Below are 15,993 nucleotides of genomic sequence, written 5' to 3' on the forward strand. Positions count from 1 at the left end.
CACTTAGGAACATTGTTAGGGCTCTCTTCATGTGAATACTGAAATGGCTATCGGAAAATATCACTATATATCGCATCAAATCAATGGAATATATTATAATGTTTTGTAGCCACTCAGTAATGCTTACCTGTCCAGCGACCTCCTCCAATAAACGGCCCCTCAGCAGTGTGAAGACTGACATATTGGAATTCTGATGTTTTCCCACTGCGCATGTGCAGACAGTGTCTTGCGCTCCAGCGTCCACCCATGTCACATGACGGACGCTGGAAACAAGCGGGCGGAGCGACGAAGAAGGAGCAATGAGCTTCACTGCTTCTCCCCTTACCTAAGTAAGCCACAGCTAATTTCACCGAAATAGAAACAAGAAGTTTTTGCTCTTCTATGTATCGCTCTCTCCACACTAGTATATGGGGAAGCGATTCTAACACTGATCAGGGCCACCGCTGGAGATATCTTAGACTTCCCCACAGTATACACCTACTTAAATATGAAGAATCAGTGAAAAGCCCTGTTTTCTGAAGTGCTTTGTGAAACAGGGCTTTACTGCTTGAATTCTACACCCAAAATTTTATCAGATTTGCTAAATATTATAAATTCCTTACAAAAGGTAATATTAAGCAGTTTCAAAGGATGGGGGGGGGGGGTACATCTTTATGAAGTCAATGAATGTAAGGTGACCCTCAAAACACCAGGTTCACATCTACCTTATTTTTTGCCAAGAATATCAAGGCTGGCTCCTTACCTAGAACTTGTAGCACTGGGTGTGCTTGGGGAGCCTGTGCTGTGCAGGTTAGAATATCACACACACCCACCAAGAGGCTAAAGATTTTATTGCCAAAAAGATAAAAAGTTGGCTTCTAAGCTAAAGTAGTACTGCTGGGATTGAGACTTTCTATGATTTTCAGACAATTACAGACGTGTCCAACTACATCTTTACCGATCGCGCTACAAATGTGCGCATGCATCGTGCCATGCGATTACCCGCAGCTGCATACGCTACGGTACACCATGGCTAACACTGCAATCGCAACAAGCAATCCTATGGAGGCACAGGTGCAAATGCACTGTGTGTATCCGCTCGCGGGCACACGCCTCGCGCCATGCGTGGCACGATTTGCTGTGGACGCAGCAACGATGTAGCAAGACACATCTGTACATATAAAAGAGGAGTCTGAATAAGTGACAGAATATCTTTGGAGCATAATGTAAAGCCACGTATCCACTAGCAGATACTGGCACGACAGTACGATTATAACATCGTAATCGTACCGTCGTTATCCTTCCCCCTGCAGTGTTCAATATTATTCCCCCGGCATGTTCAATATTATTATTATTATTATTATTATTTATTTATATGGCGCCACAAATGTTCCGCAGCGCCTTACAAAGCACATAAACAAGTTGTAAACAAGCAACTTACAGAACAATACACTACAGGACTAGGACATGGATAATATATATTGCTACATTAGTGACCATAACACCCAGATAAGCAACAGAGCATAAGCAACCATGGGCCTGATTCAGACCCAAGGGAACGCCTACCGTCTGAAGCCGGCCCCCCTGATAGAGCCAAAATCACTCCGGGCCTTGCGGTTGAGAAACTCAACCGCAGGCTTCGGCTCGCAGTGGCGATGGTCGCGATGGTCAAGACCATCGCGACCATCAACCTGCACGCTCGTATATGCTGTGGGTGGTGACCCACAGCTATACGAGCGTCCGGGAGGACGCTCCATAATTATGGAGGTGGGCCCTGATTCAGAGCAAGCGCTCTGGTCAGAGCGTCCGGCTCTGAATCAGGGCCCAAGTGTTAGGTGCCCTAGTGGTGAGTAAGAAGTAGGGAGAAGCACAAGAGGTTAGAGGGCCCTGCTCATAAGAGCTTACATTCTAAAAGAATAGATAATTGATGTCGGAAACGACCTGCGGGAGCGAGCATCGCTGGTCGTTTCCGATATAATAGTGCCCGATTTGTGCACGATTACTGAGCGATTGCACGATTACGATGTTGAAATCGTGCAATCACTCAGTAACATCGCGTAGTGGATACGCGGCATTACTATTCGATCCTAATGCACTTTGTTTGTGTTAACAAATGCACAATAGTGCATTAAAATTTTTTACAAATGCTGCCCCGTACATATCGCATTGGGGAATGTTAATGCTGACATATTGCAACATGTCATTCCATGTTTCTAACCTGTTAAAGCACATAGATTGTAAAAAGATAAAAATGTTTCTCTAATGTACATTAGTTTTCATGCATTATTATCCTATTCTCAGCCCATACTGTATGTGTGAACAAGATCTCCATGTGTATTTACATTTTGTACAGTAACTTAGAGTTATTATCTGAAAGCCTGAAATAGCTGTAGGATTCCTGGTATTTATAAACATATTTTAGAATATTTCTGAGCATGTCTCACTGTAATCTTGCTGTCTCCGACTTACAGCTTATTAAAAACATCACTGGCACAAGCACAATCTAGTCCTCAGTGTGATTGCGTCTTTAGTCTCTTTCATAGTGCATGCATTACTTTAACTAAAATTGGAGCTTTGAGACTGGAAACATAGCTCAGGAAGCTGAGGGAGGGAACCAGAAACAAGGGGAGGTGGCTGCTATGGGCTGTGTGGAATGAGACACGACTGTGAGAGCAGACATGGATGAACAAGAACCAGAGCTTTAAGCTTGGTTTGGCCGCTTGGCCGGACTAGAAATGAATTATTCTACCTCTCAGATGTCTGGAATAACTATTGTGGAACAGTGTTAGACCGACCAAGGGCAGAGCTAACCAACAGAGGATCCTAGCAGGATAAAGTTGAGAGCCTGGCATCCAGGGATACATAGGAACACAGAGGAGGAAAAAAAAGCTGCTCTATTTGTATTTAACTTATTGTACTTTCTAGAGCTCTTGCTTCAATAGGATGTTCACACTTAGGATGGGACAGAAAAGACTCCTGTTGCTCTCTACTTATGTTCGGATCTGGTCTGTCTAAGCAGTAAACGCCGCAGAAGGGTGGAGAGGAGTCGGAGAAAAGTGTCTTGGGATAGCAAGAGGAAAGGGAAATTAGCAGGCAGAGGAAGAGAACTGCTGTGAGACTGCTTGTTCGTGCAATGCCCTGGCTGAGTGCTGGCAGGAGGAGAAGGCAACACCAGTCACAGCAGCATCAGCAACAGCAATGCCCATCCCAGTGCCCGCTGCTGCCTGGCATGAGGGAGAGCCCAGAGTTGCCTTTACCAGCTGGCTGGGAGGAGGCGAGGGACTACGACGGAAGGGTATTTTATATTGACCACAACACCAGACAAACCTCATGGATTGATCCAAGAGACAGGTAACCAGTCACACCATCATTTATTGTTTTATATCCGATAAAACCTACGCCAGATCCTGACGTATACGTAATCTTGGTCTAGGCCTTAATACCACTAAATTATCTATAGTTTAAAATGAAATAAAAACCTGTTGCAATATGTAAATTGCTATATACTGTTCTAAAAAACTGCGAAAAGAAATGTTTACTAAAATAGCAACAATACTAAAGAGCGGCTCATCTGTATATGAGAGAGCACTAAGGACAAGGGTTCATTTAACTGTACTTGTTATTACTTAGTTTTAAAGATCTGCGTTGCACTCTTATGTAGATTATAACAAAACATTGGTACTGATAACTTATTCCATAGAGTGCATTATATACAAAGGTTTTTATGTGTGGTGGTACTTTAATATGGAATTTGATTGTTTTAGAAGTATATCATATTACTTTTAATGTAGTTGTAGTAATTGAAATAAGTGGCAGCATGTATATGCCTTTGCTAAGTAAAACCAGTCAGTGGAGGTTCAGATCTCTGTTCTTATCAGTGCAGCTTGTCATACCGATTAGTTCCCAAGAATGAAGATTCCGGAATGAATCTATAGGCTGCAGTCCAGTAGAATGGATTCATGTGGTTATACATATTTGGAATAGAGTGAATTCTCTGTGGTAGTCAGTTTGTGAGTTTCAGATTACATTTCTCATTTTGACTATAATATGAAAGAAACTACTTTAATAATACCGGAATGCTCATATTAATGATGCTATGGATCAGCTTACAATAATATAATAGTTAACATGAGTCCAGTGACTACACACAATGCCAGTCAATATGCGAGCTAAACCAGGCTTTATTACAAGAATGTAATTTATGAAATCACTAGGGGCTGAGGAAATGTATGACAGGACTGAGTAAATGTGTGTCTGCCATCTCACTCTGTGTGATGAAATGATAGTCTGCGTTCTCTTGAATTCTGGTTCAGCCCCCAATATGGCTACTTCTGTTGGACCTCATTTATGAACTGCTCTGGCTATTTGCAGTGTAACACTTTGGTTTGTGCCATTGCTTCTATATGGTACTCATAGCAAACGTCAAGATACACGTCTTTCTAGTCTCTTGGTAAACCCTTCGCAAACTAGAAGTGCATCTATGTGTGCAAAGAGGAAGAAAGATCTCCATAGCTGTGATGTGTCAGAATATAATTGTCACTTGTTACATCCAATTCCAAACTTACCATTCAGAAGCCCCCTCCTCCTTTCATCAAATAAACATTTTCAGTTTATCTTCTAAAATACTTTTTGGCTTAGCCCCATTTGGCTTAAATTAATCATGTGAGTGAGGAGACATTTATTACATATGGTACTTGTGTGTCTGAAAACTTGTTTTACATAGGACAAAATGTTTCCCATTAAAAGCGTAGCACAAAACTAGATATCTGCCAACTAAGAGCTGGAGCAATAATTTAGTCCTTTTACAGAGTGGAAATGGTCATGCACCCAGCACCCATCCAAACATGTTCACTCACTACAGGTTTATCACTTTTCAATAATCTTGTTCTGCAAAAATATATATATTTTTTTTTACTGCTTGCAAAATTTGAAACACACACTTTTACTGAACCCAACCCTTACAAGTAGCCAATGCCAACTTGCTCCTCCTCAAACATCATATCTTGCTCCATGAACCATAATTGAGAACTCTCCTGGAATATCCTTGAGTCTCACAAATGGGGTGGGAGGAGGGGGAGCGCCTAACGAAGCAGTGATGGCACACTTCTCACCTGGTTCTTCTCCAGCATATTGCTAGAGCCTGGTGTTTTCTCTCTCTGCTATTTCTGAGAAATATTTCTCATTGTCGTCTTAAGATATGAGTTGGTCGGTACCACCTACGCCATGGCACCCTTGGTGCCAAGGGTTGGTGATCCAGGACCAAATCAAATTATTTATGGTCAATGTGATAGGCAAAATCAGTGATAGTGGTTGCCAACCATAAAATGTCTGGACAAACAGAAGTGCAATTTTTGCACCACCACATAACTGATATAAGTATGTCAGGTAAAGACAATTTACTTAATTTAATAATGTTTTCTGAATTAATGAATAAGAAACTTTTGACCTAGAGATGCCATAAAACAAATACTGATACTACGAGCATGATTCAAAAAACTTTGTGAACCACTGACCTAGGGGCTTTAATGTCAATTCTAGACTACTTTTGCATAGCATCTACCACCCATAGGTGTACCCATGTTCCAGTCATTAAAAAGTTATGTAAAAGACCCCACATTTATTTTAAGTCATGTTATTTAGTGTACAGTGCCTTTGGGAAGTAGGTTTATTGACTTTATATTTCAGCAAATAATATATTGATTTACATATAATGTGCTTGTGTACCCATGTTTATAAGCAGTAAGGTATACCTATTATAGATTGTGCAGAGGTAAAGGTTAGTGTTTCTCATAGCAGGGAAAATTTAGAGTATCCTAATTACATGTGGAACTTTTTTTCTGTTTTAAAATTTGTTTTAAATTGGGCAAAGTGCATTACATTAATGTGTTGGACAAGACTCAATCTCCGCCAGTTCAGAGCTGCGCCCAACCACTCAATGAGAAATGCACATGGAAGTGCATAACACTAATAATGCACATGGTCCACACGTTAATAAGGACTGTCCTAACTCATTCCCATGGCTGGTGCACAAATTCTGCTCTATCGCGCACTACTTTAACTTTTTACTAAACTAATACACTTTGGGGAAAATGTTGGTGCACTTGTGTTTTGTGCTTCACTGACATTTGTATCAGGTAGAACAGCAATTTCACAACTTAACAAACTGGGCTAACTAATCCTCATTGATTACATTGGGTAGTGAATACTAAACAACTTGGAAAAGCTGACAACTTCAGTATATCCATACTGCTGACCACCAGAAGACATGGTGTATATATTCTTTCATAGTTGTGATTTCCCAATTCCCAATATTGGTAATTACTATTCTTACGCAGATTCCTGACATTCCCATGTGGTCATGACGGTGGTCCCAGGCTGCGACCTGAGGTGTCTCTTCACTTCAGACTCCTCCTGCAGCATTGGAATTTAAGCAGGACAGAATTGCAACGCCTCTTGTGTGAGGCTTTGCAATTACATCCACTACTGAATCAGGCCCAAAATCCATTGATGATGAAGTAAATGGGGTAAAATGGCATCTCTTACTTTATAATTAGCAAATTGCCTTTTTGTAAGTATTTATTTTCTGCTTTATTATGCTATCACAAGGAGTTTCTTTCACTAACTGCAATGTGATTGGCTGGTGGTAAGAGGAGTCCTGGGAAATCCCCACTTTGGTCTTCTCTATTGATGTTGGGAAAAAAAACTAGTTACTGTAGCAACGCTTTTTGGGCCTGATTCAGACCCGCTCGCGAGCGCGAGACCCGGATAGTGACGGGCAAACCGTCGCTCCGTGTCTCGTACCAAAGGGGGCGTGCTGTCGATGTTGAGTGACAGCACGCCCCCTTTGGTGGGCATGCCGGGGGTGTGGCTGCCCAGACGGAGGCGTTCCCATGGGAATGCCTACCGTCTGGGGCCGGCCCCACTGACATCACAAGTGTTGTCAGTGGGAGTGCTTTCGGCTCTGTTTGAGCGGAAAGCACTCCAGGGCTTGCGGCAACGAGACCCTACCACAAGGGTCTCGTCGCAAGCCCGATGGTCGCGATGGTCTTGACCATCTCGACCATCTTCCTGGCCGCTCGCTATAGCTGTGGGTGGTCACCCACAGCTATACGAGTGGCCAGGAGGCCGCTGTAAAAATCAAGAAGGACGGCCCTGATTCAGAGCGTCCGGCTCTGAATCAGGGCCTATGTCATTAACCAATTCATTTCAATTAACTATTCATTTCAGTGGAGTTCCTACATGTAGTGCACAACTCTATTGGTTATTTGGTCCATTAAAATTAATGGGCCAGTTAGCAGCACTGTTAGAGATTACACCAGTGTTTTCCAACTCCGGTGTTTATGAGCCCCTAACAGTGTATGTTTATAGATCTACTAGTAGAAGCACAGGTGTATTTATTACTGGCTGACACATTTTAAAAGATCCACGGGTGGTGCTAATTATTTCACTTGTGATACTGAGGAGATCTTTAAAACATGCACTTTTAAGGGTCCCTGAAGACTGGAGTAGGGAAACGCTGAACAACACCATTAATTCAATGACAGTGTAAGCTCCTAGGTTGATGGAGCTGGGTTCAGAGTTGTATGCATTTGCACATCCTGCTGTGTAAAAATATGCTTATGCCTGCAGGAGGCATCTGAAGGGAAAGAAGTCTCCTGCTGGCATCCCAGATCTGAAGCATGCATCCAAAGACACAGGATCGGATCAACATTGTGACCATAATTGCAGCTCGGCCATCTGAGTAAGCCTAAACTTACTCAGAATGGCCACCTTCTGCCCGCCTGCGAGGCCAGTAAATCTGCCTCATTTTCTGGAAACGCACCATCCCTGCCCCCATATGGCCACAGCATGTAATTTATGCTGCAGCTTAGGGGGGACCGCGTGTGACGACGCAGAAATTGTGCACCACATGTAAAATGGGTCATGCACATGCGCAGCCCACCTACCATCAGAGATGTAGGCAAATGGGATGTAGTTATTAGACCACCAGACGAGATACCGCCGGTCTAAATGCAGACGGTTCAAGCCCAACGCCTATCTTAATCCCGACGCCGGAATCCTGACAGGCGACATCCCGAAAGAGGTAAGTCTGGGGCGTGTTAGGAGTTAGCAGCCTGGGGGGGGGGGGAGTGTTAGGTTTAAGTGCCGCTGGGGGGAATTAGGATAGCACACCCCCCTGGGAGGGTTAGGCTAATGAACAGCCGCCGGTATTTCAATCCCATTCCACGCAAACCATTGAGTTTGCATGCATCTCTGAATCAGTCCCAATATACTCAATTCGTGTCATGAGATGAACAACCCAGGATGTTGTGTGCCCACTGTGCCATCTATTCTGCAATCTCTTTACACTCAGGGCTCCAAAGATGAAAAGGAGGGTTGCACAGCCTACTTCCGGATCTTGTGCACCTAGGAGGTGATATGCACTAAGCCTAGGAGAGTGATAAAGTAGAGAGAGAGAAAAAAGTACCAACCAATCATCTCCTAACTGTTAGTTTACTGTTGTTTGAAAAACGGCAGTTAGGAGCTGATTGGTTGGTACTTTATCACTCTCCACTTTATCCCTTTACAAGGCTTAGTGCATCTCCCAGAGGATGAGCAGACTGAACTCCATTGAAAGTAGGTGATAATGCTACTTTCGGATAGGTGTTAATAGCCAGGCCCTTTGTGAGATAAATCAACTCTGCAATGTTCCACAGAATCAGAATAATTTTCTTTTCCACTCTTTGTAGCTCCTTTTCACATTATTTGCATTCTATGAAAGCTTGTTATAGTTATGCTTAAAGAACTCTCTTATACCCGTTTATTAATATGTTATACTTGTTATACTTTAATCTATTCCACGTTTTCCTCAAAAAGCAGTGTCCTCCCCATTCCCTCTTCTCCTTACCCCAGATGTAACGGATGTTCAGTACGGCTCAATTATCGTGCTTAACGATTAAGCTACAGGATTTGTAGGGTTGAGGGAGGAATTTAATCTTGCTAATTTTTTTCTTCCTCTCTTTACGCCCCCTCCACCCTTTCCTTTTCGGCTCTTTAAAACATCAGTTACTGGACAGACTCAGTAAAAACTCATGCTACAGTACAGCATAATTATAATTAAATCATTCTATATTCTAGATTGTAATCTATACAATTGGAGCAGGTGAAATGCTCACACAAACCCTTGTTTCCATCTGTATTATGCTCCTAAATCCATAGGTTTCTTCTTCCATCTTGAAGTAATCCAAGAAAACTCTACAGCACAAAAATAACAAAATATCATTCTTCATTGTTATTAAAATATATATAGGGATCCAGAATCACAACCTGTAGCTACCGGTTATTACTGAGTACCTGTAAGGCAACTGAATCTCACAAGGTTGGCACTCAAAGGGGTAATTCAGTTAGCAGCTCGGCCATGGTGTGCCGTTCTGCAGTGGCACGTGGCAGCCAGCAGCATTGAAGGAAAATTAGTTATGTTGAGCCGGCCATAATAGGCCTGATGTTCGGTGGCACATTACTGTTGATAGAATCCGCTCTTAAGGGTTAAAACATAGAACTTACAATAAAAGCATAAAATTATAATGTATTATTCTGAATAAAGTTAGCATTATTCTATTTACCTCATAGAGTGGCACAACTGCACTATAACTGTACCTGGCAATTTCTTGCTCACTAAATATACAAAATCACTAATTTTAACAAATTCATAAAATTCCCTTCTATTTGTTTGGAATTATATGTGAATTATATGCACTTAAGGACCAGCAATGCTTCTCTGCACAGTTTCCATTCTTCGGCCTGAGGCTTAATTGTCTGCTTTCTCTAGAAATTATGCAGTTGCATAAACCTCAGTAGCATATACACATTACATACATACTCTCTCTAAACAAAACGTTTGCTTAAATCTGCACCCAAAAGCATAATGTATAGTTTTACAGTATATATATAAGTATATATTATATATATTATGTTTTTTATTTTATATATATATATATATATATATATATATATATATATATACAGTATATTTGAGCAACAAAGGCATGACAATTTAGTGTCAGCATTGCTTCCACAAGCAGTTCTCTTGTATTGGCGACTGCTATCATCATTTGCTATTTGCACCTGCCCTTGATCACCCTCAAATAATATGGCTTTCTCTGGCGTATGTATGTGTCTGTGCCCGCGGGTAAAGCTATTCAATTACACATCCACGATCAACCCACAAGCAGTCTGATGCCAATAATTAATGCTTATTTCTGCTCGCACCCTTCGCACATGCGATCAGAAAATGAGCGATAACTGCTGCCTCGTGGCTGCCCGCAGGTCTGTAATTTAATAGCTCTGGAAATTTACCTGCAGAAAAATGCTGCATGACTCAATCCGCAGCTAATTGAATGTTCCTCTTACTGTCAGGCTGTGTTATTCTAAAATGTTGCATGCTCAGTTTTTATGCTATCAATTTTAAGCAAAAGTGACACTAAGTGAATCTACATTCCCCATTTAAGTAGATAAATAAAGTAAAAATGCACCGTTTCATTACTCTTCCAAATCCACAGTGGCAGGCATTATTGTTCTACCCATACTACTGCAATGTATATTGATTGATTCTTCAAACTTGGATAGTATGCCTTAGGAAAGACTTGCAAGCATCTGCAACATAGAGACATAGGGGTCTATTTACTAAGCAGTGTTAGGAGACAGAGTGAAAAGTGATAAGTGATAAGAAAGTGATAAGGTGCCAGCCAATCAGCTCCCAATTGTCATTTTTCAAACACAGCCTGTGAGATGACAGTTGGGAGCTGATTGGCTGGCACCTTATCACTTTCTTATCACTTTTCACTCTGTCTCCTAACACTGCTTAGTAAATAGACCCCTTATTCTGAGAGGTACACAAACCTGATGGTTTAAATACATCTCCAATGGTGAGAGATCTGCGTATGTACAGATCTCATTCTGCAAGATCTCTGACAGTGCCCCCAAAGCTGCAGCATGATTCACATGCTACGGCCGATTGGGGGCGGGGACTGGGCTGCAGCGAAGTCTGTTTTCGAGGCGTGTCTAGGCTAGTGTCTGCTTCTTCCGATGCAGCTTTGCTGGCCTGACAGTGTGAAAATACAGGCTATCCTGAGTAACCTGAGGGTTACTCAGATAATCGATGCTCACGCAGAGTAGTCTTTGGACGCAGCCCTCAGATCTGCGATGTTATCAGTAGGTGTCATTTTACTCTAGACGCCTCCTGCGGCATTAGTATATTATTGCACATCCGCTGCGTACAAAGTCGCAGTGGCTGTGCAATAGCGTCCATCTTTGAATCAGACAGATAGTAAATGAAAACAGCAATTGAGTCTTATAGGTACAAATTGCACTTATTATACACCTGTAGTTTTTGTTGCACTTAGGCACATTATTGTGTTTAGGATATAAAGGGAAGGGGGAAGAGTCAGGGAAAAAAAACACCAACGCACTGGTAAAGCTACTACATAAATGAAAGAGCAGAGTGAGATCAGGAAGGCTATCTCCACATGTTTTCCATAGTTATTAGACAATTTATTCATAAAGGAGTTTGTGGTGCTGCTCAGAGTTAACAACAATAGTTTCAAGAAAAAGAGGGTCTAATGGTGCATACACACGGTCATATTTCCCATCGTCCATGCATGCAGGCCAACCTGGTCGATATGGACCAGGTTAGACTGTTTACTATAGGGACCCACGATCGTTAATCGCGGGTCGTTATAGACGATGCGGGGTTAATGCATGTGTTGGATGTTCGATATTGAACATCCAGCACTTGCAAGACGATCAGCTAACTATCGTTATCTGATCGTATCCAAGTCTGCGTGTGTACCCTCCATAAGTGACCTACAAGACTCTATGATGGAGCACTCTTATAGCCCAATATATTATTATAGTATTCTGTCACTTAAAACATAACTTTTATTGCTTCAAACGACTATTAAAATCGACTTACAAGACAAACACCAAAAACAATAGGATAAGGTGTGTAATGTACACAGAAGGGGGTGTGAGGGGTCGTTCCTCTTGGGGCGGCAAAATATGACAAAAGTGATAAACTCTACTTACATATACAGTAGATAATTATTTATACAAATACAGTACATATAACACAAAGACAATTGTAAAATACACCCAGGCACAGAGTATATCAGTATTGCTGTCACTACTTTCATAAATATAGGTTGCTCTGTATTGATATACGGTAATTCAATGCAATAAATCACATCAGTATGCACTTTGCTTTTACTATACAGTAAGGAAAAATGAAAGTCAGGGTATTAAAGACCCGTGTTACACTAAGTTCTGCTGCTCCCACATTATTGTGTACCATGTTTTACATTATTGTTAGTGACATTTTGGATCTACAGCTTTTTATTTTCAGCCAGCCCATTGTGTTTATTATGTATTTTTAATTGCAGAAGTTTTTAGTTTATTATTTTCTTTTGAAGTACAATAATTTTGTATACCAAAGTAACAGTAACTTTTTATGACCATACCCTGTATAAAGTGTCACAATAGGAGTCAAAATGAAGTTATATCCTAATTTTTAGGTTACATTAGAAATTATTTCACGATAATCTACAGGATATTTTTTTTTCTAGGCAAATGATGACAGTATATAAACATGGTCCCAGTTAATCTTCATTGAGTGCTTTATCCGTGACATTTTGCTACTTAAATATAACTGCAACTTGCTCCTGACATCTTAGAATAAACCTGTCTGTAATATGGGGGTTAAGTGTACAATTACAAAGTGTGTAATGACTTCTCTTTTATAGCAAGTGAAAGCTAGGCAAGGACAGGGTGAACTTCAGTGTCTATAATGTCTGTGGTAGAGGTATGCTTGGAATGTTAAGCAGGCCTCAGAAATCCAAAGTGGAGCCCATAGTAGACTGTAATAACAGCCTCACCAATTCCTGTTTACTAGCACAGGGAATAGCTGGCATACCACTTTCCTGTAGCTGGATATTTATGTAAACAAAAATCTGTTTCCCATAGGTGATAGGTGTATTTAGAGCTTAGCTTGGGACATTGTTTTCATTCTTCTGTTATTTTTCTGGGGAAATTTTGAAATGTTGTGTGACAAAACGTGGTACTGTACTATATGTGTATTCTACAATATTGTTTTAGAAAGAAGGGTGTGTTTGTTTTTGCAATCGTATATTGTAAAGCTTTTAAAGCATCTCAACAGTTTGGTTGCTAAAAATACTTTTCCATTCACTTAATATTATTATTATTATTATTATTATTATTATTAATAATATTAATATTATCATTATTACTACTATAAATTTGTTTGGCTTCAATTAAATTTTAACACAAATGAAAGCTTTCATGAACACTTATAAACTTTATATTTTAAAAGGAAAAAGCAGACATCGCATTTTTTTTCCAACATAAATCCCAGAAATGGCATCAGATTTTGAGCCGCTGGCCCAACATCAGTGTCTGTGATGCCCGACAGTAAAAGTTTCAAATCTGTCAGATCATTAACAGGCCTCAATGATGCAGGAAGTGGTCCAACTTGTTTGCCACTTTTGTGTGTGGGAATCTTCCATGTGCCGACTTATTTTACCGTGCACATAAGGTTCTCTGTCGTCTGCTGTGAACTCTTGCTTTATAGCTTTATATATATATATATATATATATAAATATGATATGGATGATATGGATGTGACATCATATGCATAGTGATAAAAAGGTAACACTTTGATACTTCGATTATCTCACCTTCTCAGCAATTGTACACATTTAGGTTAGTAATTAACAGCCACTCTGGATTTGTCACAATGGTTTATTTGCTTACTGGAAAAATATCTGGCAAGAATATAAAAATAATTTGACCCAAGGATATTTAAATAATTGCAGGGGCTTAGAGAGAAACGTCTCAAAATACGTTAAAATCATAGTAGTGAATAACACTTAATTTATAGTTTAATTTTAATTGTTGGAGTGTAGTAAATATTTGCCTTTTTTGCTTTTTAAAGATTTCAAAAAGTGTTCTCTTAGATATATAAGGCCGTATTCAATTAGGTGTGACAAAAACGTTTCTGTGGAAAAATATCGCCGGTGACGTCATTTCGCCATGCGAAAACTTATCCCCATATTCAATTCCGGAGACTTTTCGCCGGTGCGGAAAGTCAGTGCAATGGACCCGGCGAAAAAGTTTCGCGTATGAATAGGTGGCGATGAAAACTGCCGAATTGGGGTTTTGGGATGCAAATGTCCGGAAACCACCCAGCACCCTTGGGACAGTCCTCCAAATGTAAACTGTGTCAAAAAAGTTTAAAAAATACTTAAGAACACCCCAAAAAAGCACTTTCATATTGGGGGTGAAAAATACCAAAGTTGGGGGACAAACTTAAAAACTAGCGAAATAGACTCCAGGGGGGGCCCCAAGTATGCCCCAGGTGTTTATAAGTTTGCAGGTGCTTGCGCCAGGTAGATTTTTTACGTTTTTAAAACTTCACTTTAGCAACTTTAAAATATGCTTGCACCCATATTCGTGTACCCCAAATTTGGTAGGACTACTTATTTTCACCCAAAAAAACTGCTAAATGCTATTCTTGACCACTTGTGCAAAGGCGCTAAATAGTAGCTATTGAGAGCATTTAAGTACCCCAAATACCTTCAGTAGGGCTATTTGGGGGTATCTATAGTGATCCCCAATGTTAGTGCATCTTTTGGGGGGTGTCAGGCTGATTTCCCCAAATCTGACAGGAATTTTCACTAGTTCCGAATTCGCCGGGTCCTGTTTTCGCCGATTTGTAATTGAATTACAGGGATAAGCGGGGACGCGCCTGATACTTTTTTGCATGGAAACCCAGCGATGTTGGCGAAAAGTACGGAATGCAAAAGTACGGGACTATTCTCTCCTAATTGAATATGCCCATAGTAGCATTGCTATGTGACAGAAATCAATCATGTCAACAGACATCACAGCATCTAAGGGGTCAATCCTATTCCAGGTGAAGGGTGTGAGTTGCCGTTGCAATGGTGGTAAAACGCCAGCAATGAACTGGCGCCTTGCACCCTTCGCGGCCCGCTCCGACCCCGAATTCGCTGAATTTTGCTTGGTGCCCTATCAAATCTAGGCTGCCATAAAGTGCGGCCATTGTCACGATGACTCGCACCTTTGAGATCATCGCGGCTAATAGGATTGACCCCTAAGAGTCAAGAACCATTGAAGTTGCTCATAAGGATAATGCATTTTATTTGTACAAATTCTCCATCTCCTGTTGATTAAGTTGCTGATGATGATCAGAAATAGTAATGAGGAGACATTTTGGGACCAAGGGTCAATATACTATGAAGCTTTTCACAGATCAGATAATGACTGCACTTTTGTCTTTGCTGTACCCCTACTGTAATCATGTTTTGCTACTCCAAAACTGAAAATATTTGTTTTTCAATAACACTTTAGAAGGATGATGTATATTTATGTATTTTAAATTATGTGATTTAAGTATATTTAGTTTGAATCCTTTTTTATATATTGCACACAATTATATGCATTGTGGTACAATTCTTCAGACAACTTCCACACTCTATTTAGAATACCAGAAAAACCTACAGTACATGCCTGTAACGGGATGTGGTTTAAATCCCAGCTGTTGGGAAGCTGGTGCTCAGAATGCCGCTCCAGAATCCCAACACCAGTCAGAATCCCAACCGTCGCTATCCCGACGGTAAGTAGTGGGGTTAGGGCTAGGGTTAGGCACTAGGGGGTGGTTTAGGGTTAGGCACTAGGGGGAGAGGTTAGGTTTAGGCTGCAGGGGGGTTAAGGTTTAGGCTGCGGGGGGGGAGAGTTAGGTTTAGGCAGCGGGGAGGAAGGGTTAGGGGTAGTTTTAGGATACTTACTGACAGGACAGCATCCTGTACCCAACCCGCTTGTAACACAAGGACAGAAAGAGATACAATGATAAAGACTTTGGGATATGAACTCGGGTTGCATTGCATTGTTTTCTGTAAAGCAGGGGTAATCAATGTTTTTCTCATTGGGTGCCAGACAATCAC

General features: G+C 40.9%; 1 protein-coding gene across 4 annotated transcripts in view; it reads left to right on the forward strand.

The window, feature by feature from the left end:
• The window catches only part of WWC3 (WWC family member 3), a 231,472-nt gene that overhangs the window by 23,182 nt on the left and 192,297 nt on the right, over positions 1-15,993 (forward strand). For 2 of the 4 annotated variants that reach the window (XM_088451665.1, XM_088451666.1), the window contains exon 1: positions 2,640-3,330. The exons of the other annotated variants lie outside the window; for them this stretch is intronic. In XM_088451665.1, the coding sequence (XP_088307791.1) occupies positions 3,113-3,330 (218 nt within the window). In that variant the 5' untranslated portion in view covers positions 2,640-3,112. Of the gene's footprint in view, positions 1-2,639; positions 3,331-15,993 lie in introns of those variants that run through there. 4 annotated transcript variants of the gene reach the window in all.

This window comes from Taudactylus pleione, unplaced genomic scaffold (genome assembly GCF_031769625.1).
Source record: "Taudactylus pleione unplaced genomic scaffold, aTauple2 ptg000026l, whole genome shotgun sequence".
Lineage (NCBI taxonomy): Eukaryota > Metazoa > Chordata > Amphibia > Anura > Myobatrachidae > Taudactylus > Taudactylus pleione.